General features: G+C 44.4%; 1 protein-coding gene across 3 annotated transcripts in view; it reads left to right on the top strand.

The window, feature by feature from the left end:
- CALCOCO1 (calcium binding and coiled-coil domain 1) overlaps positions 1 to 23619 on the top strand; it is a 1510704-nt gene that overhangs the window by 353161 nt on the left and 1133924 nt on the right. For all 3 annotated transcript variants that reach the window (XM_044083933.1, XM_044083936.1, XM_044083935.1), the window contains exon 4: positions 8495 to 8682. In XM_044083933.1, the coding sequence (XP_043939868.1) occupies positions 8495 to 8682 (188 nt within the window). The remainder of the gene's footprint in view (positions 1 to 8494; positions 8683 to 23619) is intronic.

The following is a 23619-nucleotide window of genomic DNA, read 5'->3' as shown; positions in this document are numbered from 1 at the left end:
GTGCCAAAGGGAATGATGATTACTTTGCATTCAGTTTGAGACTGTGACTAATACACTAGTCATTGGTCTGCGTGAGACCCTATTGGAGTATGCTGACATAATTTGGGGATTTAATGATTGCACGTAGTTTGCAGTTGTCTGCAGACTTGGTCAGCCACAACCCCTTAGTGTTGACCTGAACTTCTGAGAAGCATATACCAAACAGTAGGGGGCCCAGCACTGACCCCTGTGGCACCCCACTGATAACAGGTCTACTGGTTGATGGGGAGTCACCAACTTTTTCTGTGTCTGGTTTATGAGCCAAATGGCAACCCATCTTACTGCAAAGGGGTTTGCATTCAGTTTGCTAAGTTATCGGTAATGCCGGAATGTGGGATTGTGTTGAAAGCCTTTGCAAGGTCAAGGTATGCTGTGTTAGAGATTTGCCCTTGTCAGTTGCCTTGGTCACATTTTCAAAGAACTCCACCAAATTTAACAGGCAGGATCTGCCCTTCACGAAGCCAAATTCGGTAGGATACAGGGTTTGGAGGTTATCTATGTCTTTACTTATAAGGTCCATAATGATATGTTCCATGGCCTTACAGATGATTCTAGTGAGGCTTATGGGTCTGTAATTCCATGAGTCTGCTGCTAGGCCACTTTTGTGGAGGGGGAATAACTGTTGGTGTTCTCCGTTCCACAGGAACAAAGCCTGTGGTTGGGCTGTAATTGAAAAGGGTACTTAATGGTGATGCTAGTTTCATGTTTTAGCCTGTTTAGAAGACAAGCAGGGATGTCATCTTGTCCCATAGAGGCTGTGTTTTTTTTTTGCCTTGGACAAGGCTTTGAGGACCTGCTCTTCAGGTGTATAGGGTCGGGTGGAAGTTTAGGGGAAGGTTTATTGTAAGTTAGGAGGGGATAAGGGAGTGAAATTTTCACCAAACCTTTCCACTAGCAGGTTTGCTATCTCTATGGGGTCAGTGTGTGTGGATTCCATTGGCCACTAGTTCTGCACAAGCTTGGGACCTAGCCTTTAGGTTATGTACGTAGCTGTAAAAGGCATTATGGTTATGCTTGGCTGTACTTGCTAACTTTCTCTCAAAGGAGCCCTTGGAGGATTTGATAAGTTGTCTTATTTGTCTGTTGAGGCAGAGGAGGGTGTTCTTGCATTGTTGGGGCCTTGCCTTTGTTTTTTTGTTTAGACAGCAATGTTTTGGTTGATGCTGAATGCCCAGGATGGCAGCTTGTTTTTACTTGGGGCTCTGGTTTTGATTCTTTCTACGGCCGAGTTTATACAAATGCAAGTAATTGTACAGGAGTAAGCTTTGGTGTAGTTACCACTTGCAGCTTGGGGTTGGACGTGGAATGCATTTATACCTTCACCTAAGAGGGTGTAGTTTGCCTTGGTGGAGTTTTTTAGTCTGATTTCACCCTTTGTGCATACTGGTGTTAGTGCCAGCTCAAAGGTGTCTCATTTGTGGTCAGTTTTAACAAATGAGGGTCTGACAGTTGTGGCAGTGCATCTGTTTGACATGTTGGTGAGAGTCACAAAACACTATTTATTAAAATGGACAATAAAACAAAAGTGCATAATAAGTGCTTTCGGGTACAAACCCTTCATCAGATGGTAATAGATGATAATAAGTGCATATTGTGCACTTCTATTGTTTTATTGTCCAGTTTAATAACTAGTGATGTTAAGTTGTCAATCTCGCCTTCATTCTTGCTGGTTGATCCTCGGCTCCGACTTGGCCATCTTCTATAGCTCGAGAGCTGTTTACTGGCTTGAGGCTACCCCTTATCCCATGATGCCCAGTGCTAGCTACCCAGATCTCATTTGCCGCTTCAGCTGCGAGGTTCATGGTTACTGGCTCAGGCTTGTATAACTTTATTAATTTGCCTTTTTTTGTCAGATTAGGGTTTTTTGTATTGTAATTGTTGTTATTTTATAGGTGATAACTAGTAGATTTAATTTAGTGTATTGTAGTTTTTCCCCCTTAGAACTCATTTAAATTAGAAAGTTCTCCCCTCCCCCTTCTCCTCTGAAGTACCATATTAGTCTTTTGGTTAGGTAGCCGTTTGAGTTAGAGGCTTCCCAGTCTTAAAAAAAAAAAAAAACAAAAACTATCTTATATTGTGTTTTTTGTGGTAGTGTTCTGTTTTTACTTCTTAGTGCTGCTGGCCTGTTGGTCAAAGTAGTTTAGAGTTGTGATTTCTGTTTTTGCTGGATATGTCTAAAGAATCCAAAGTGTTGGGATTCAAGAAGTGTGACTCATGCTGTCAGAAGATGTCTCTGACGGATGGGCACACTTCTTGCATCTATTGCCTAGGCGCAGTGCACCTGCAGGACTCTTGTTCTATCTGCCATGCATTTAGCCCAAGAGTTCTGCAGGAGTGCAAGAATAAACATATTTTGAGGGGTCTTCTGAAGCCTCAGGATTCACCGGCCAAGGCTCAGCCAGTGAAATCCCCTAAACCGGCCAAATCGTCGGCTCCCAGCTCAGAGCCATCATTGGCCCAAGCCTTGCCTACTACCTCTTCGGTCCCGGCCGGAACCGAGGAGACTGCTTTCTCGTCAGCTCCACTAGTACCCTTGGAGCCATCAAGGACCCAAAAAAGGCCGAGGTCCCCTTCGCTAGAGTCCATTCATTCAGCTCCTCGGTCTCCCCTTTTGCAGAATGACCGCAGTCATAGATCTTCACACTCTTCTCGGTCCTCTAGGCTCTTGGACCACGATGTGGAGAGAGTGGTCAGTAGGTTGTTGAAGTTGCAGGCACTGGCCAAAATGTTGTCCAGCCCTCCTCATCAGGTGTCTGCTATGTCCATTTCTATCGATGTTCCTCCTCTGACTCCATTGAGCTCGGAGTTGGAGTTTATTGGGTTCGAGTCATGGAACCGTCGGCTCCAATAACAATTTCTCCTTTGGATCAGTCATCAGCTTCGATCCCATCGATGGTGCCTTCCATCGAGGGATCTGGGTGCCATGACTCCCTCGTCGGCTCCAAGGGAGCAAGTGGCATCAGACCCTTGTCCGACCCCGCTCTCCCTCTTAAAGCATCGGCGCAGGTGAGTTCGGCTCCTACATTGGCCTCGGAGCCATCTCCCTTGGTGCGGAGGAGGATTCCGGTCTCCTAGGAGCTGGAGCCTTCTCTGCATCGTGGCAGGGATGCCTTCGATGTCATGAGGAGTGTGCTGGCTTCCCAGTCAGCTCCACCTTCGACCCCACTGACTCCGTCCCCCGTAGTGCTTGCGTCAACCTCTGTCCCTCCTCCAGACCCCAAGCATGGGGAACCAGCTCTCCAGGGCACCCCATTAGGTGTTTCCTCTTCTTCCAAGGCCTCCCCTGATCATTCAGAGGAGCCCCCTCGTAAGAAGAACTGCAAGAGGAAGCATATTGACTCCCCTGAGTCTGTTACTTTGGATACGGATTTGGATGAATCGGATGGGTCCCCGAGATCCCCCTCTGAAGATGTTTCCTTCTCAGACATCCTAAAAATGCTTAAGCAGACGGGGAACTGGAATACCCTAGCCCCTACCAAGAATGAATCTGTATTCCTGGATGCATTCAGTTCCTGACCTTCCACCTCCTGGGTTTCTCCACCCTTCGATCCACTAATGTCAATGGTGGCTTGAAGGGCTTGGTCAGCCCCGGATACAGTGGAACCAACCCCAAGGAGGCCACGCAAGTTTATCACTGCTCCCCCAGACAGGCAGTTCCTTACTAAGGGTGTTCCCGTGGATGCCATGGTGGTAGCAGCAGCCACTAAAAAGGAGTTAGCGGAAACTTCTTCCTCTGTCCATCCTCCTAACAAGGAGTCCAGGACCATGGACAGATATGGGAAGTGAATGTTTGCTTCAGCGACCTTCTCCATGAGGTCACTGAACTACATATGCCATTTCACCAGGCTTCAGAGGGATCTCCTGAAAGAGCTCAGAGATACCCTTCAGGATCCATCAGCTGAAGGGGCTCAGGGTAAAGTGGCTTCTCAGCTGGCAACCCTTAACTCAGTAGTCAACTCCTCCATGAGGCTCATTTCCTACACAGCCGATGGTGCAAGTAGGGCCGCAGGCACAGGCGTGGCACTTCGGAGACATGCATGGATGTGGCTGTGTAACTTTGTGGAACCCTTTAGAGCGTCATTCACCAACACTCCCTTTGACGGTTCCTTTCTTTTTGGACCACAGGTGAAAGACACTCTCACTAGGTGTGAGCAGGAAGGCAAGACTCTCTCTGCCGTGAGAGTCCATTTTTCCACTCCTTCCAGACCATAACCCAAGAGTCAGAAGAGTGGGAAAATGTGGTTTCGGAAATCCCTGGGAGCTTTGCCTGACACACGTAGTGATTTTTTCCTCCAGGGGCAGAGGAGGAAATAACAATAACAGACACCGCCATTGTGGCAGAGGTGGTCCGCAGAACCAGGGCAGCAGAGAATCTTTCTCTTACAAGCCCTTCCAACATCCCTGAAGTGTTGCCCGACTGTCCGCCTCTGGAGGCCGTCGGGGGAAGACTTTCATTGTACCCAAAGGCCTGGCTAAACCTAACACAAGACAAATGGGTACATTCAATCATATCCAGAGGTTACAGAATCCCATTCTTTCAACCCCCTTTACTGTCACACAAGTCCCCCCCAGATGTTCCACCCAATCTGAGGGACCAAGCAGTTATCGAAGTTTCATAACTGCTAAAAAAAAGAGTCATCCAGGAAGTCCTGGCAGACCAGCATAGATCCGGAACTTACTCAAGGTTCTTTTTGGTACCAAAAAAGACAGGAGACTGGAGACCTATTTTGGATCTCAGCAGACTGAACACGTCTGTTCAAAGAACAAAGTTTTGGATGGTCATGCTACAGTCCATTCTACCCTTTCTGGGTCAGGACTATTGGATGTGCTCCATAGATCTCCAGGATGCGTACTATCATATCAAGATGGACAGACGCTCCAGGAGGTACCTTTGCTTCCGGCTGGGAGCCAGTCATTACCAGTTCAGAGCTCTGCCCTTTGGTCTCACCACAACCCCCAGGATGTTCACCAAATGTATGGCAGTGGTCATGGCTCACCTGAGGCGTCAAGTATTCCAGGTGTTTCCATACCTAGACGACTGGCTCCTCACTGCTACTACCAGGCATCAACTTCTTCAAGCCAGGGACTATACCATTTCAATTTGTTCTCAGCTAGGCATTACTATAAATTTCTAAAAATCTGCCTTGTTGCCTTGTCAATCTATGACTTATATAGGAGCAGACTTAGACACAAGGAGCGTGTACGCAAAGCTACCTTTGGACAGGGTGTCCACAATTTGCCAGCAAGTTCAATTCCTCATGCAATGCAAAAGGGTACAAGTCAGGTATGTCCTTCGAACTCTAGGCTCTATGGCAGCGGCGATTCTTCTGATACCCCTGGCCCATTTTCACATGAGAATCCTTCAGTGGCTTCTATTCACACAGTGGTCCTTCCAACAGCTCCCCATGTCTCATATGATCCTGATTACAGAAGCATGCAAAAGACACCTTTCCTGGTGGATGGTCTTCCCTCTAGTGACTCAGGACAGACCCTTCATTCAGCCCCCTCCAGTTGCTACAGTGATCACAGATGCCTCCCTGATAGGGTGGGGGGGCATTATCAGAGAAGGACAGTCCAAGACACTTGGCAGATTCACGAGTACCATCTGCATATAAACGTCCTAGAAATGAGAGCCGTGCTCCTAGCGTTGCAAGCTCTTCAGGACTCTCTCCCTTCTGGGACCATTGCAGTACAATTGGACTACATGTCAATGGTGTGGTACATCAACAAGCAGGGAGGGACCAGGTCTTACCCCCTATGTCGAGAAGCGCTCAGACTCTGGCAGTGGGCAATTTCCTGCCAACAATTTCTGATTGCGATGCACATCCCTGGGACATCCAGCGTCATAGTGGACAGGCTCAGCAGAGCTATTCTCATGCCTCATGAGTGGTCTCTGAGTCGGGTGGTTGCGGATCTGATCTTCCGCAAATGGGGACAGCCTTGCTGTGACCTTTTTCCACCTGCTTCAACACCAAATGCAGCAACTACTTCTCCCTTCTTCCACGTCACTCTCCCAGAGATGCTTTAGTCCATGATTGGCCTCAGGGACTTCTTTATGCCTTCCCTCCATTTCCCTTGATACCAAAACTCATATAGAAAGCAGTTTTGTTGGGCTGCAAGATGATCCTCATTGCCCCCTAGTGGCCTCGACAGATATGGTTCCCTTTCCTGCACCGTTACCTTCTCGAGCAACCCTGGACTCTGGATCCGATTCCAGACCTACTGATCCATCAATCAGGAGGGCTGCATCAATCTCTTCACACACTCCAGCTTACAGCTTGGTTGCTCCACTTCCAACCTTAGCCAGGCTTCCCAGCATTTCCCCGGCAGTACGCGACATTATTGTCTCCTCCCATAAGTCTACCACTAGAAGGACTTATGCTAGCAAATGGAAAAGTTTTTCTTGTTGGGCAGAGGCCAGGAACATAGATCCCTTCACAGCCCCTCTCCACGAAATTTTGGAGTTCTTAACAGAACTCTTTCATTCGGGGTCCGCTTCTGCTACAATCAGAGTTCAATTAGCGGCTTTTTCAAATTTTCATGTTGGGTGGTCTAATGCAAACATTATGTCTCATAAGCTATGTAAAGCCTTTCTAAGAGGGACTACTCTCCTTAGACCCCCATTGAGAGATCCCCCTCCTCCATGGGACCTTAATCTGGTACCAACATCCTTGATTATGCCCCCCTTTGAACCTGCAGTGTCCTGCTCCATTAAGTTTCTATTTTGGAAAACTCTCTTTCTGGAAGCTATTAGTTCAGCCAGACGAGTCTCTGAACTTCAGGCACTATGCGCCCGTCTTCCATACTTAGTATTTAATAAGGACAGGGTTGCTCTGAGGATTAATCCCTCCTTTCTTCCGAAAGTCTGCTCAGAAAATAATTTGAATCAGTCTATAGACCTAACTATGTTTTTTCCTAACCACACCAGCAAGGCAGAATACAAGTTACATCAATTGGATGTTCATAGACAATTGCATTTCTACCTGCATAGGACAAAGGATATTAGGAAGTCTGACCAACTATTCCTCTCCTATGCTCGAGGCAAACAGGGTCTCCCAGTTTCCAAAGTGACCTTATCCAGATGGTTGTCTCAGATTATTACCTTTATCTATCAACTATGGAACAAAGACTTGCCTATAAAACCGAAGGATCATTCTACTAGGGCCTTAGCCACCTCTGTAGCCTTCCAGTCTAGGTTGCCCATGGACTCTATCTGTGCTGCCACTACGTGGGCTAATCCTCATACCTTTATTTCTCATTACAAGTTGAATTTGGTCTCCAGGAGTAGAGATAACTTTGGTTCCACTGTTCTGAAGAGTGTTCCAATGAGCCACCCAGGATTGTAGGTGCTAGGGACGCTGTCCCAACCAGCAAGAATGAAGGTGAGATTGACAACTTAACATAAAGAGGTTATGTACCTACCATAACGTTCCATGTTAGTTGTCTTCATCTCGCCTTCTTTCTTGCGTCCTCCCCTCCATCCCCCTATCCTATTTGACTGAGAGGACTTCAGGTTTCACTGGCTGAGTATTCTCTGGTTTGTTTCCTCTACTGACTTAGAGAATAGGACAGGTATGCTTAACCTTTTGTTTGGAGGGATCCTTTCTATAGCTATGTCTGTGGTTAGCTATTTCAAACGAGATCTGGGTAGTTAGCGCTAGGCATCATGGGCTAAGGGGTAGCCTTGAGCCAGTAAACAACTCTCGAGCTATAGAAGATGGCTGAGTTGGAGCCGAGGACTGGCTCCTATCCCAACTTGCAAGAAAGAAGGCGAGATGAAGACAACTAACATGGAACGTTATGGTAGATACATAACTTCTTTTTTTGTGACTTGGCCTGGTGGTTCCTGCCTTTTTGTTGCTATTTTCAAAATTTGGATTGTCTCCAGTTTGGTCAGGTAGGCTTCATGGGCATCGTGACCCAGGGAGGAGGATCTGTAACTAGCTATGATTTGAATGGGGGTCTTACCCACTGTAACTTGGACCTGGAGTAACTCCATGGAGTTGTCCAGGCTAACTAGACAGGAAGTGAATTTTTCTCTAATATAGATTGAACCACCGCCTCCTTTGATTTTCACATGTTCATTTTGTGGTCTATAGTTGTGGAATGCATTGTAACGTTGCAAGGCCAGGGTACTCTTTGAGGCCTTGAGCCGTGTTTCTGTGACTGCACAGACATCTACATCTTCTAGTGATAGAAGTGCTTCCAGGGAGTGCAGATTTTGGTTTAAGTTCTTGGCATTTAGCAGCATGACCCTTATTTTGTTCTGATTGGTTAATTTCACGTTGGTAATGTTGTTTACAAGACCTTGCCTAAGGATCAGAATTACAGAGTAAAGTATAACATAAATCCATTTGTATCATTCTCTTTTAGAAATGTGTCAGCTTTATCTAAGTAGTTTGAAACTGCAGTCGTATATGCATAGTTGTTCCTAAGTATGAACATTTTTTTACAGCATGTTACCTTCCAAATTCTGGAAAGCAGCAGTATCAGTTCTGGTATGTGGATCACTGTGGAAAAGTATGTGGAGAGAGTACACCATTCACCTTCAGTGACCCTGCACCAATGGATGTGCTTGTGACTTTAGAAGAAGATTCTAGCTCTGACATGCTTTTAGTCCTTCCCAAAGCAGCTTTGTTAGAGGTGAGTATAGTTCCTGATAGAAGCAGTAGTATCTGAATGTCATTTCAGTCTCGGAATATAAAAACAAATAAACTTTGTAAGTTCACCCTGGTTTGGGATTGTTAAGTTATGCATGTAAGCTGAAACTGAGAGATCTAAAAATGTCTCAGCCTTGTTTTAGAAGGTTGTTGTCAGTATTGCTGAAGAAACATATTTCATTTTATGTGACAGCTGGTTGATATTTGCAAGTTGATATATGGTGAATACAACAGCTGATGATTTTCATCTGGAGGTTTAGAAAAAATCTAGACTTGTAAGACCATGAAATCAGTTAAAGGGTGATACAGTGGAGCAGCAGTTAGGATTTTATCCATTATGGCTGCAGCTAGGGTTCCTTCTTTGCAGAATATATTTGTTGTTGTTTGTGTGGTATTTAGGGTGGTGGTGTAGTTCCCTCTCACATCCCAGATGGTGGATTGTCGCACTCCAGTTTGTCATATTTGTATGTGTTTTATGCGTGCATGTGAATAGACTGGTGATCCAGAATTGTCTTACTCCATTGAATTACCTGTATGGAGTGCAACTTCCTAGTGATTCTGAATAGGATAAAGTGGGCATTGGAGAATGAATTTATTAACTTCAAAAGTCGTGAGTTACTTTATTCTTGCAGTGTTTTGCTGTTTTCCCTCAATTTACCATTCTAAATGCTGTGTGCAGTATATTTTATTTATTACTTTGCTGTTTGAAGTGGCTTTCTGTGTGAAGCAGCTAAGACTAATACTAATACCATGTGAAATGCTAACATATTCTTAGTATCACAGTAATGAGAACTGAATTTTCATTTGCTACTTCAGGAAGGGATGGTTAAGTACCAAACACCTTTTTCTTCACTTTGCATTGATAGCATACTCATTTGGTCATTAAATAGGTTGCTTATTTGGTAGGTCAGCAAAACTGACGCTGTAAAACCCACCACGATAAAGGAATTCAATCAGGAAACAAAACTGTAGTCCATAAGGTTATTATTATTATTATTTGGTAGGTACTTTTGTAAGACCTGTTAGTTTATAATTAAATAGTACGTATAATTAAATATTTTTTGTCATTTATCATTCTGCCTGATTTTATAGTACTGGATTCACAGATTGACTTCAGCATATGCAAGGAAGTTTGTGCCTAAAGGAATGTGTATAATTCAGAGACAGCATGCCTTAGTTGGCAGTGCCCTTACAAGCTTCCATTTCAGCAGGACTCATCACTGGAGGTGGGTATAAATGCTGTGTACATTTTTGCATTTGAGTCCTGGAATGATTCTTGACTGGATGGAATGTAAATGGCAAGCTCCAGATGAATGCTAGGAGTCATATAAGAGTATATACGTATGCGGATGAATGCCTTGTAACACATCTGACATTGTGTTGTGGTTGCTGCTTTGCATCCCCCATCCATTTTCCTTTGTGGTATTGCAAATGTCTTTGGGGGGTAGGGTTGTGTTTTAACATTCTTCTGTGACAGTGATGCTGCAAACATTTACTGCACAGAGAGTACAACATTCCCCCTTTCAGAGGAGCCAAAAAGACCAAGAAGAATCCTGGACATTCCACCCAGTCACAGGGAGGCAGCAGTCTTAGAAATTCAAACACTGCTTGACAAGAGTCATCCAGGCAGTCCCACCAGACCAGAGAGGACCCGGAATTTACTCAAGATTCTTTTTAGTGCCAAAGAAAACAGGGGACTGGAAACCAATTTTCGACTTCAGTCAGTTGAACAAATAAGTTCAACAAACCAAATTCCAGATGGTCTCTGTTCAGTCTATCCTTCCGTTCTTGGAAAAAGATGATTGGATGTGCTCAATAGATCTTCAGGATGTGTATTACCATATAAAAATGGACAAGCGGTCCAGAAGATCCCTGCACTTTTGGCTGGGAGCCAGTCTCTGTCAGTTCAAGGCACTGCTCTTTGGTCTCACACAGCCCCCAGGATGTTCACCAAATGCATGGCAGTGGTAGCAGCCCATCTCAGACTGCTAGGATTCTGAGTGTTTCCGTGTCTAGATGAATGGCTCCTTACCACTCCCACCAGATGTCAATTCCTAAAGACTCAAGATTGCACTCTTCTCCTTTGTTCCAGCTTAGGAATCTCTGTAAACTACAAAAAAATCCCACCTGGAACCATCACAACAGCCGGAGTTCATTGGCGCTAGCTCAGCACAGTCACTGGCTTTGTGTCACTTCCCCTAGAAAGACTCCAAAGGATCAGATCACAAGTGAGCCAGATCATTCGAAGCAATAAAGTAACAGCAAAACTCATTGTACAGGCCCTAGGGTCAATGGCATCCTTAGTCACTCTAGTTCCCCTGGCCAGATATCACGTGCAAATTCTTCAATGGCTTCTGGCATCCCAATGGTCCTTATTGAATTAACCAATAGCCCATCTGATTGTGATCACAAATCGATTCAAGGAAGACCTAAATTGGTGGCTTCACTCCAACAAAATATTGTTGGGCCATCCCTTTGTCCCACAGATACGTCCCAGATGGGGGGGACATTATCTGGGAAAGACTGTCCAAGGCACTTGGTCCCAGCTGGAGGCCAACTTGCATATCAGTGTTTTAGAGATGAGGGCGGTGCTGTTAGCATTGCAGGCATTTCAAGATACCCTCCTCTTGGGAACGACTGCAATGCAGACAGACAATATGTTGGTAGTCTGGTACATCAACAAGCAAGGGGAAACCAGATCTTACCTTCTTTGTTGAGGAGCGATCAGAGTTTGGCAATGGGCAATTTCCTCCAACCACTTTCTGATGGCAGTGCACATTCAGGGGAGCTCCAATGTGATTGCAGACAAATTGAGCAGAACCATCCTCATGCCTTATGAGTGGTCTCTCACTCCAGTGGTGGCAGACAAGATATTCTGCCACTGGCACCAACCTTGCTGCGACCTGCTCACGTCCCCTCTAAACAACAAGTGCAGAAGTTACATTGCCCTAATCCTCCACCGGGGGAGTCACCCAGAGATGCTCTCCTTCATGATTGGCTCCCCAGTCTATTGTACACATTTCCTTTGATTCCACTGATATGTCAGTTTCTAAACAAAGCCAGCAGGTCGAAGAACAGAATAATTCTCAATGCCCCATTCTGGCCTTGTCAGGTCTGGGTTCCCTTCCTATGGCCTCATCTGCTTCCGAAACTCTGGATACTGGACCCAGAAACAGACCTATTGTCCCACTCAGTGGGACTGGTTCATCTGAATCTACATCTCAAGTTCACTGTGTGGCTTCTCCAGTTCCCATGATTGCCAGACATCCCTCCCTCACTTCTCCAGTCCAATGCATCACTCTGGCCAACCTCAAACCTTCAACTAGAAATTTGCACCATAACAAGTGGATAAAGTTTGCTAAGTGGTTTCTAGACTGTAATCTTGACCCATATTCAACTCCTGTGGACAAAGTTTTAGACTTCTTATCCTTACTTTATGAGACAGGCTCATTAGCCTCTCCTATTTAGGTGCATCTTGCTGCGATATCTGACTTCAATATTGGTTTCAATGGTTCATCACTCATGTCACATAAACTTTGTAAAGCCTTATTGAAAGGAATCTTAATGCTCAGACCTCCTTATAAAGAACCCTGTGCACCATGGGATTTGAATTTGGTACTTCATTCTCTTATTTCTCCCCCCTTTTGAACCTTCAGCAAGTTTTGACTTAAAATTATTGTCCTGAAAAAAAATATTTTTAATAGCTATCACTTCTGCCAGGAGAATATCAGAAATACAAGCCTTGTCCTGCAAACCCTCCTACTTGATCTTTCATAAGGTCAGGGTCTCCCTCCGGACAAATCCATCCTTCCCTACCAAAATTGGTTTCTGAGTTTTATTAATCAGACTTTACATCTCCCAGTCTTTTTTTCCCAATTTTTCCAATAAAGGGGAATACTGTCTACATGTACTAGATGTACACAGGCAATTATGTTTCTACCATCACATAACAAAGGATATTAGAAAATCTGACCAGCTATTTATTGCCTTTTCTTCAGTCTCTTTAGGCAGTCCAGTATCTAAAATTACCCTGGCAAAGTGGCTTAAGGACTGTATCACCTTTGTTTACAACAGAAAGGGACTGCATCCACCAGGTCCTGTAAGGGCAAATTCAATGAGAGCTATAGCAGCATCTGCAGTTTTTCATGCCAGGTCTACTTTAGATGATATTTGTGCAGCAACAACATGGGCATCTCATACTTTTATTACACATTACAAACTGGACCAGATCTCTAGGGGATGTGCATCATTCAGCTCAATGGTGCTCAGGAATATTCTTCCATGAGACCTCCCATGATTCAGGTAGCTAAGGACTCTGTGCTGTTGATCTTCACTAATCCTTGTCATTCCCTCCCGCCTTCCCCCTGGCTTTTAGAACTCTTGGTAGATCAAGTACTCCCAAAGACTGGCTTCATAATAGGGAAACTGATATGGTCTCTTATCTATTATTTCTTGTCTGCCACTAGAGTTTGCAAACTCGAAGTGAGGTAATTTGGTGGGGAGCATTGTGGGTAGAGCTCAGCTCAAGAGTTTTGGAAGGTGCAAACTAGAATAAAGGCAGAGTCAGTTCCGAGGCTCGGAACCAAGCCCACAGTCAAGGATTAGTGAAGATCAGCAACATGGATGGAATGTTATGGTAAGGCATAACTTCTTTTTTTGATAAGACCTTTCAAATGATAACAAGATCACTTTAAATGGGGTGAATGAGAACTGTCTTAAAAATAAAAAAACAAAGAAAACAAACAAAAAAACATCACATGCCCTGCTGAAGCTGGAGACATATAGACCCTTACTGTTTCTTTGTGTAAAAAAAAAAATTCCTATGGTCAATCCTGTTGTCATGGAATTGCAAACAAAAGGGTCTGAGAAAGACAGCTACCCTAAATACTTTCTTAGTGATAAGAATAACACAGTCATTGATAGTTTTTGCAAAATGTTTGTTTTCAACTGTGGGTGTTATGATCATTGTCTAACAAGGAGAAATTTTTTTAAAAAATAATTGAGGACCTGGCTCATTTTGTTGTTGATGTGACAATTTTTTTCTTTGAACACAACTTTATTGGACTCTCAATTTATCAAACAAACATTTATCCATAATCATTATCCACTTTATATCAAAATGATATACATACCAGGTTTACAAATGGACTTTTTCACAAAATTTTTTAACATTTCAAAATATAAACATTTTCCAACCAATGAACCTCTGTACCGTTCATTACTGTTTTTGTGCCAATTTCAGCTCCACCCAATTTCTTTCATCCCCATTGTGAAAGTAATGGCCCCACAAATTCCATTTAAGGGTGGTGTAGCTTGTTCTTTTCCTTGTTTAACAAACCTCCCTCCAATTGCTTTATTTCTTTTATAATACCTAGCACATCTTTTAAGGTCAGTCTAACCCTTTATTTCAGGTGTTGGCTTTTTTGGCAGCTAAGGTAATTAACATTTAATAAGGCTTTTTTATGTAATGAGATTCTAGTTCCCCTTTCCAGCTTAGCAGTAGCAGCATCTCTTTAGTAACTTTCATTTATTCACACAGCAACTTCCCTAGGGCATTTTGCAATGTCTTTTTAACCTCAGTCAACATTGCATACTCCCAAAAATGATGCTGTTGGTATCCCTTCTCACACCTCATACACTTCTAACAGTTGCTCTGAACTTGAAAGGAAGATCCTGTTTAATATACTTTGGGTTATAGAAATGTTATCCCCCCATTGATCTCTCTAATTTGTCCATTCAACCTTTTCACCCAGTCCTGTTTGAGTTCCCGTTATTGATTTTTATACTTGTGTCTTACTCTGTAGGCAGTAATAATTATCCCCTTTTATGGCCTTTTCTGTTCTCAGTTTCACCAGATATTCCACCACAGGTGACCATTCCTTGTCGCTCCTTCCAATTCTGATATTATTCCCAAATATGGAAGCCTCTCCCTGTCATGTAATTCAAACAATTATTTTGCTTCCTCTCATTCTCTCAGTTCCTCCATGGGTAATTTCTTCCCAGTGCCTTGGTTCCTTGACTAACCCCCAAATAGTTTTTGTCATTGTTTCTTGTCTACTTTCTATACCTTTATTTTGGGAAATGTATTTGTTAGTTACACTCTGTAGCTTATTTTTTAGGTATTATCTGCTACTTTATTTGCCTAATGTTCTATGTGGTTCTTTTTATATACTCTCAATATCTGTTTCCTGTAAAACAATCTCTCACTATTGTCAAATTACTCCTGCCTTCCCCCAGCCAGCTCCCATAGGTGCCTGACATAATATTGAGTATCACCTGAGCTGTGGCCAGGGTTTAATCTTTACTGTGTTTGGTAACTTCTGAACTTGTCATGTGACATCAGCCCTAAGCCAGGTTCTGCTACCATAATCGCTCCTGCGTATCACTGCACACATGAAGTGCTTCTACAACAATTTTAGTTGTTCCTTCAGTCTCGCAACCCACCGGTATCAGTATTTTCAGTCCAGTAACTAGATTGTATTATCTCTGAGTAAAAGAAGTGTAAAAATGTCAACTAAATGCACAGATGATTACAAATAAGTTTGGCACCCTTGCATGCCAGCCCCTGACATACTAAGGTTCACTGAAATTTCTCTGAAGGATTCAAAATTTGTGTATAGAGACAATTCAACAGATTCCAAAGAAACAAAAGAACTTTTTGGAAAAAAAAACAGATATAACCACCAGTCTGCTAGGAAAAAGTTCTCACAAAATGTGATGCTTCCGAAAGTATACTCACATAAGTAGTTAGCAACCGTGCTAAAATACTAATAGCTGTAGTTATACTTCCTCCTGCTAATCTGTGTTTGTTTGAGAATAACATTTAAGAAGTATTTAAACTTGTCACCCGAATCATAGGTTCGTAGGTAAGTACTAGGCTATTTGCCCGAGGGCATCTATAAGCCTAGTCAGAATGTGTTTGCTTTCACCACCCCCTTAGATTAGTTCCCTGTGCCTCTGTCCAGCAGAGCTACTGCAGTGATTCCCGGGGTAAAGTTTCTATTTCCCATCCACTCATCAAGGTTTCTCTTAAAAAGTGTTAGTGAGGGCTCTGTCTAATGTAGATTGGAATTCTGTTCCAAAGCATGGGAAGTCTCTGGGACAGGAATCTATCCTTCCAGCACATCCTATTTATCATTGTGGTGAGGTTTAGATCCCTAGAGAGTGTGGCTCTTGAGGATTTTTTTTTTTTTAGGTGGAGCATGTCCATCAATTCTGAGTTGGACAGGGCCTTGTATAGATCACCTCTGATTAAGAGGTATGCAACCGAGTACAGCTGGAGTTTCTTCAGTGTGGCTGTATAGGGCATCTGTTTGAGGCCAATAATCCTCTTGGTGAGGTACTTCTGTGGTCTTTACAGCTGTTGCAGGTGTCTTGTAAGGTACATCCCAAATGGGGCATTGTACTCTATGATGGGTCTGATGAGTGATGAGTAGAGGGGCACAGTAACCTATTTTCTTCTAGATGCAAACCCTTTTGTGATTAGGTGGGCCACATAGAAGGATTTTCTAACCGCCTTGGCAATATGATTATCAAAGGAGAGATTACTATCTACTTGGGTCCCCAGATCCCGTATTACATTTTCTGTATTTAGGGGACTACCATGTATGTGGTAATTTGCGGGTACTTTGTTTTTTCCAAAGGGGATGACTATGACTTTGCACTTTTTGGCATTTAGCTTGAGGCCATGATTTTGACACCAGGTATCCATCTCAGTAAGACCCTTCTGGAGGATGTCTGTATCAGCCGGAGAGTCAGTTATAGCCCCCAGTTTGCAGTTGTCTGCGAACTTGGTCAGCCATAGTCCTCCTGTGCTTGCCTGTACCTCTGAGAAGTATATACCGAACAAGAGGGGTCCCAGGACTGAGCCCTGGGGGATGCTACTTGTAACCGGTTTAGAGTCAGACCTAGAGCCTGCAACTCTCACTGTGTGGGTTCTATCCATGAGCCAATTGGCAACCCATCTCATGACGTAGGGGTTTATCTTCAGGCTGGTGAGCTCGTCTATAATACCAGAATGGGGAATGGTGCTGAAAGCCTTTGTGAGGTCTAGGTAGGCTGTGTGGGACCTCCTTTCCCTTGTTTAAAGCCTTGGTAACTGTCTCAAAGAAGTCCACCAGGTTTCAGAGGTATGATCTTCCCTTAAAGCCAAACTGGGTAGGGTCCAATGATTGGAGGTTCCCAATGTCTGTGTTAATGAGCTCCATGATGATGCACTCCATAGCCTTGCAGACCAGGCTAGTCAGGCTTATGGGGTGATAGTTCCCGGGGTCCGTTGTGGCTCCACCTTTGTGGAGTGGGATAACTGTAGCTGTGTGCCACTCTATGGGTACATAGCCTGTAGAGAGGCTGAGTTTGAACAGTGTGTTTAGGTGAGGGGTTAGTTCATTTTGAAGGTCATGTAAGACACAGCCTAGGACACCATCTGGTCCCATTGAAGCTATATTTTTGGCTTTGGATAGGGCTGTTTTAACCTGTGTGTCAGTGATTGCCAGGGCTCTACATTCTTCTGGTATGGTTATGGGCCCTTTAGGGGGTGAGAGGGGGGGTGAAGTTTGCACTAACCTGTCCGCCAGAATGCTGGCAGTATCAGTCTGTTCAGTGTATTTTGAGCCATTCTGCACTGACTCAGACCAGATCTGAGAGTTTCCACTTAGGTTCTTGACATAGCTAAAGAATGCTTTGTTGTTATCTTTGGAGTCCTTGGCAATTTTTCTTTTGAACCTAGCCTTAGATTATTTTATGAGGAATCGTAGTTTCTTGCTGATACTGATCAGGGATGTCTTTCCTTCTTGGGATTTTACTCTTTTCTGTACTAGTTTCCTCCTTCTATCATATAGCTTGTTTATGGCAGGGGTCCACCAGACTGGTTTCCTTTTCTTGGAGGAGTGAGTCTTGGTTTTGCTTGGGATAGCATGATCCATGCATTCTTGCAGATGCTCGTAGAGTGCCTTTGTAAGGGATTCAGCAGCTTGGACAGCGTTGTCATTTAGCATGGGGGCTGTGAACCATTCCAACTCTGTCTTAAGTAACATGAAGTTTGCTTTGAAAGGTTTTTCACAATGGTTTCCTTGATTGGGGGTGGGGGTGGAATGTGGATATCCAGACTGATTAGTCTATGGTCTGATCTAACCAGCAAGGGGTTGACCTCCGGTGTAGAATGGTCGCCCATATTGGTGATAACCATGTCCAGTATGTTGTCACCCCTGGTGGGGGTGTTGACCAGTTGATCCAGGGCATTTGTGTTTATAAATTCTAGGAAGCGTTGGGCAAGGGAGTTAGTACTTGGGTAGTTCTCCCAGTTAATGTTTGGGTAATTGAAATCACCCAATATTAGGGCATTTAGTAGGACCTTCATATTTTCCAGTGTCTCCAGAAACGTTGAATGGGGGTCCTGGGTCATGGTGGGTGATCTGTAGCAAACCAAGAAAAAAGCTCGTGCTATGCCAAATCCCAGCTGTCGTAAAACAATCCAAATACCAAGAAAAAACGTCGCTGGGAACTGCTGATGTAATACCAAAATAAAATTTTTTATTAAAACACAGATGAAAACAGAGTAAGCGCTTTCGGGCCAAAAACCCTATTTGTGATCTGTAGCAAGCTACAATTTGAATAGCAGTTTTGCCCGTTGTTAGTTGCACATGGATGATCTCTGATGCATTGTGCTGTGCCACTAACCTGGAGTTGTGGGTATCCTTGATGAATATGGATACACCCCCACTTTTTATGTTTCGGTCCAGGTTCTGTGGTTGAAAAGTATGGTACGAGTTATAGCCTGGAAGTGCTGGGGTGCTCTCTGGATCCTTAAACCAGGTTTCTGTTACTGCACAGATATCTATGATGTCCTTCAAGAATGCAACTGCAGTCATAGCATATGGGTTGTCCTGCCTCAGGCAGCCCTCGGTCGGCCGGATTCCAAAGTCTGGGTCCGACGTCGGCTGATGTCGCATTTCTCTCCGACATCAGAGCGGCAGGAGTACATAAGCATCAGCCGACGCCATCTTCTCCAGTCTTTCTTGCCGCACGGTGCCCGAAGCAGAAGCAGTTCGCAAGTGCCGGTCAGTCAGCTCCTGTATTCTTCAATCCGAAGTCATCAAAAAAGCTAAGTACCCCGTTGGGGACATTTTCTTGCCTCAGCCGATGTCAGAAATTACTGAAAAAGTTAATAATTGTTTGTCTTGTGTTAAACAAATACCTCATAAGGATTTCCATTCTTACTGCCTTCCTTGCCTTGGCCCAGACCACGACGTCTCGGCCTGTGCCGCCTGTGCTCGCTTCAATAAGCGCACTCTCAGGCGCCGGGCGGAGTTCACTGAAGATTTTTCGCGAAAAAATGATTACAACATGCCATCGGAATTACCGACCACGCAGACTCCTAAAAAGCGTAAACCGGGACCGCCATCCTCGCCCACGCCTTCCACCGACACCACGCCAAAACCTACCATGAGTGCCCGGTTCCCTCTGAGGTGGTTATTTCACCACTCGAACCGAAGACACCTCGATGCGGAGACAACACCGACGCCAGTTATTGATTTTCCTCCGGATACTGTAACCGAGGAAATGCCCGAGACCATTGCTGTGGATAAGGTAACTCCTGCATGTGGAGCTACTAGGCCTCCCATGTCCATGTCTATCAAGGCCTACACACGTGCTAAGGCAGCCAGCAAGACTAAGCACCTTACTGCAAAAGCCTTACCTCATCCTACTCCTGAGACACAAATCATGACTATGGCAGCAGACTTAATCTCCATGATCAGAGGTTCCCAGGCCCATCCTGAGAGAGGATCCCAGCCTCCTCCTGATAAGAGGCCCAGGGTTGAGCCCATTGACCCTCTCCCTTCAGATGAAGATTCTGAGGCCTCTGGCCACTCCGATAGCCAGGAAGAGCCTTTCCAGACCTACGAGGACTCAGATGCAGAGGACTCCATCCCCTCAGCCTCCCCTCCTGAGGATATTTCTTTTGGGGAAGTTCTGCATTCCATGAGGGAACATTTTAAGTGGCAAGGCCAGGAATTTTCTGATTCCAGAAAGCACCTTCGTACCTTCCTTAAAAAGCCCCAGCACAGACCCTTAGCTATACCTCCTGTGCTTCCCTGTGCTTGATGTTTTGGATGATCTATACTCTGACTCCAGTGTTACCCCTGATACTCTTCCTCCTGCTCCTGCCAAGCTGGACAGATACTATAGAGTTCCTGAAACACATTCTCATTTCTTTAGGGCCCATGCTGTTGATTTAGAAACTATTTCACAAGGGCCGAAAGGGGTTTCAGCCACCACCTCCAAAAATCCTTTGCCTTCCAACAGGGAAGCTAGGTCATTAGAGAGATGGGGGAAGAAGGTTTACACCTCCACTACTTTATCTATGAGAGCTCTCAATTGTTTCTTTCATATGTTTCAATATCAGGATTACCTGTTAGATGATTTACAGAAAACTTTGGCCTCTCCTGATCCTTTAGATAGGAAGTCTTTGCAGGAGGCTGTACACAACTCTCAGCAAGTTAGCAATCACTTCCTTCAGTGTGGATATGATGCATTGGAAGCTTCATGTAGGGCAGCTATGACAGGGGCGGTCATTCGCAGACATGCATGGTTAAAAGAACAACCTCTACCAGATCATGTTGCAAAACTTCTTGATGCACCCTTGGAAAAGAACAAGCTTTTTGGTACTAATGCTAAAGATGTATTAAAGACCATTGAGGAAAAAGCCAAGTCAGTCCAGACAGTCAAAGATTTCCTCCAGGTTCAGCCACCCAGATTCAGCAGGAATTGGCCTTCAAAAAACTGGTCCTTTCCTAATACTGAAAGATTTCAAAGGGGCAAAAGCAGGCGTGGCCGAGGAAGAGGACAATACAGAGGTTCCTACAGGGGACGACAATGGCAACCAGCAAACCAAAGAAGTGACACAGGGGCTTCTCCTGCCCCACAGTGACAATCCCAATGACTTTCCTCTACTTCCACTAACCAAAGAGCAAACAGAAGCTCCCTTGGGCGGAAAATTATCTCTGTTTTCAGACAATTGGCACAGATTGACAAAGGACAAATGGATTTTGGACATTATAGACCAAGGCTACAGGTTCCACTTTCATACCTTACCAAGGAAACAAGGCATGCCAAACCTACCGCAAAACCAAAGGGCAAAGGCTTTCAAGCAAATTTCTCTGCTAGTTCAGATCAATGCAATAGAAAAAGTTCCACAACAAGAACAAGGCCAGGGGTTTTACTCAAGACTGTTCCTTGTTCCAAGAAAAGAAACACAATGGAGACCAGTACTGGATTTGTCCGCATTAAACACCTTTCTCATAGTACCAAAGTTCAAAATGCTGACCTTACAGCAACTCCTTCCCATGCTGGGCAAGGGGTCTTGGCTGATTACTCTGGACCTCAAGGAGGCATACCTGCATGTCCCTATCAGACACAGCTGCAGAAGATACCTCAGATTTCTTGCAGGGCCAGAGCATTATCAATTCTCAGCATTGCCATTTGACTTATCTACTGCGCCCAGAGTGTTTACAAAATGCCTGGCTTCAGTAATTGCTCATTGCAGGCTCCAGGGGATCCAAATTTACCCATACCTGGATGACTGCCTCATACAAGCGGACGACAAACTGATTTTGACAAAAAACTTGGATTATGTCATTCAATTGCTACAAGCTTTGGAATACACAGTCAACTTCCAAAAGTCAAGACTGCAGCCATCCCAGCAAATTACCTTCTTAGGAGCCAATCTAGACACAACCTCTCACATGGCTTACCTGACAGAAGACAAGCAAAAGAAGTTAACTCATTATTTCAAAGGTTTGGCAAAGCTCACCCAGATGACTGCAAGGAGATTCCTACAGGCCCTGGGTTACATGGCATCATGCATTCTCTTGGTTCCATTAGCAAGACTACACATGAGAAAGCTTCAATGGTACCTAAAAAGTTTATGGTAAGCAGGGGGGCACCCATTCTTACCCCCTTTGCAGACTGACAATGAATCTTTGGGAAAAATCACTGAGCTTAAACATACAGTTGCAATCCCAGTTTGTTCCAGGCAAAGACAATGTGCTGGCGGACAGCCTAAGCAGGAATTTTCTAGATCCCCACGAATGGAAGTTAAATCCAGAAATCTTCACAAGGCTCACCTCGACATGGGACAGGCCAGAAGTAGACCTATTTGCCTCCCACCTCAATCATCAGCTACAAAAGTTCTGTTCAAGGGCATATCATCCACAAGCATGGAAAACAGATGCTCTCTCATTCAACTGGAACTTCCTAAAGATTTATGCATTCCCACCTCTGCCACTGATGACCACAGTACTACTAAAGATCAAAGCAGAGAAGCCAAAAGGGATCCTAATAGCTCCAGACTGGCCAAGACAACACTGGTATCCACTACTACGGAGCATATGCCACAACAAAAAATGGGCCCTTCCCCAATGGCCCCATCTTTTGACTCAAAACAACTTCAAGACAGTACATCCCAACATTCAGATGCTCCAGCTAACAGCTTGGGAGATTCCATGAATAATCTCAATCTATCTCTCTCTCCAAGGAAGTTCAGTGGATATTAACAGAAGCCCGCAGACCATCCACCAGAAAGGTTTATTCTGCAAAATGGAAGAGATTCAGAATTTGGAATACCAGCAAGGGTCATGATGCATCATTATTGAACATCCCACTCATCCTGGAATACTTGGCAGATATGCTACAGAAAGGACTCTCATATTCTTCTATAAAGATACATGCTTCAGCTATTTCAGCTAGATACAACACTGATCCACCTGTGTTCTCACATCCTTTGTTAAGGCAATTTCTTAGAGGAATCAAGAATATCAAGCCACCAAGAAAGGCCCCAGTACCAGCTTGGGACCTCAACTTTGTCCTAGAAAAACTGACTCTACCTCCCTTTGAGCCAGCAGCTTCTGTGTACTTACAATTCCTCTCATGGAAGACAGCTTTCCTGTTGGCAATTACCTCAGCAAGAAGGGTTTCGGAATTACAGGCCCTAATGGCAATACCACCTTTCATTACCTTTCATAGAGATAGAGTCTCCTTACGAACCAACCCTAGCTTTCTGCCAAAAGTGGTATCCAGGGTTTCTTTGAATCAAGCAATTCTCCTGCCTACTTTCCTTCCCAATCCTGAGAACAAAGGGGAAAGACTGTTGCATACCTTGGACATTCACAGACAACTTCACTACTACCTGGACAGAACCAAGGCCAATAGGAAGTCTGATCAGCTTTTTCTAGCTTACGCCCCTGGAGTACAAGGAAAAGCAGTTTCCAAACAGACTATCTCAAAATGGATTGGACATTGCATCAGATTATGTTATTCCTTCCATGGAAAGAGTGTACCAGCCAATATCAGACCACACTCTACCAGAGCTACAGCCACCTCTACAGCATTCTTAAGAGGGGTGCCTACAAAAGACATTCTAGAAGCTGCTACATGGAGCTCCGTGCATACATTCTCCAAACACTACAACCTTCCATTATATTCCAGATCCAGAGCAGGCTTTGCTTCGGCAGTCCTGCAGGGATTGATAGCTACACCATCCTTTTCTTAGTGCTTTCCACCTCCCCAGCTAAGCTATGGTATTCAACCCATATGTTATGACTGCAGTTGCATTCTTGAAGGACATAGTACAGTTTTGTACCTACCATAAATGTAGATGTCCGATAGATATGCAACTGCAGTCAGGTTTTCCTCCCTCCTTCCCTCTATTCCTTGGGTCCACTCCTCTCCCTGTTATCCTAGCTGGGGTTATCTGTTATGGTGTATCTGTTTATTGCTTATTTATTTGTCTGGAAACCTGTTTTGTCTTCCAAATTGATTACAGCCTTCCTTGGAGGGCACCTGGCATCTGGGGCAAGAAACACTGAAGAAGATGGCGTCGGTTGATGCTTATGTACTCCTGCCGCTCTGACGTCGGAGAGAA

This window comes from Protopterus annectens, chromosome 9.part0 (assembly GCF_019279795.1).
Source record: "Protopterus annectens isolate FY-2018-M chromosome 9.part0, PAN1.0, whole genome shotgun sequence".
Taxonomy (NCBI): domain Eukaryota; kingdom Metazoa; phylum Chordata; order Ceratodontiformes; family Protopteridae; genus Protopterus; species Protopterus annectens.
The sequence above is the reverse complement of the archived record's forward strand: the minus strand, read 5'-3'. Positions and strand labels throughout refer to the sequence as shown.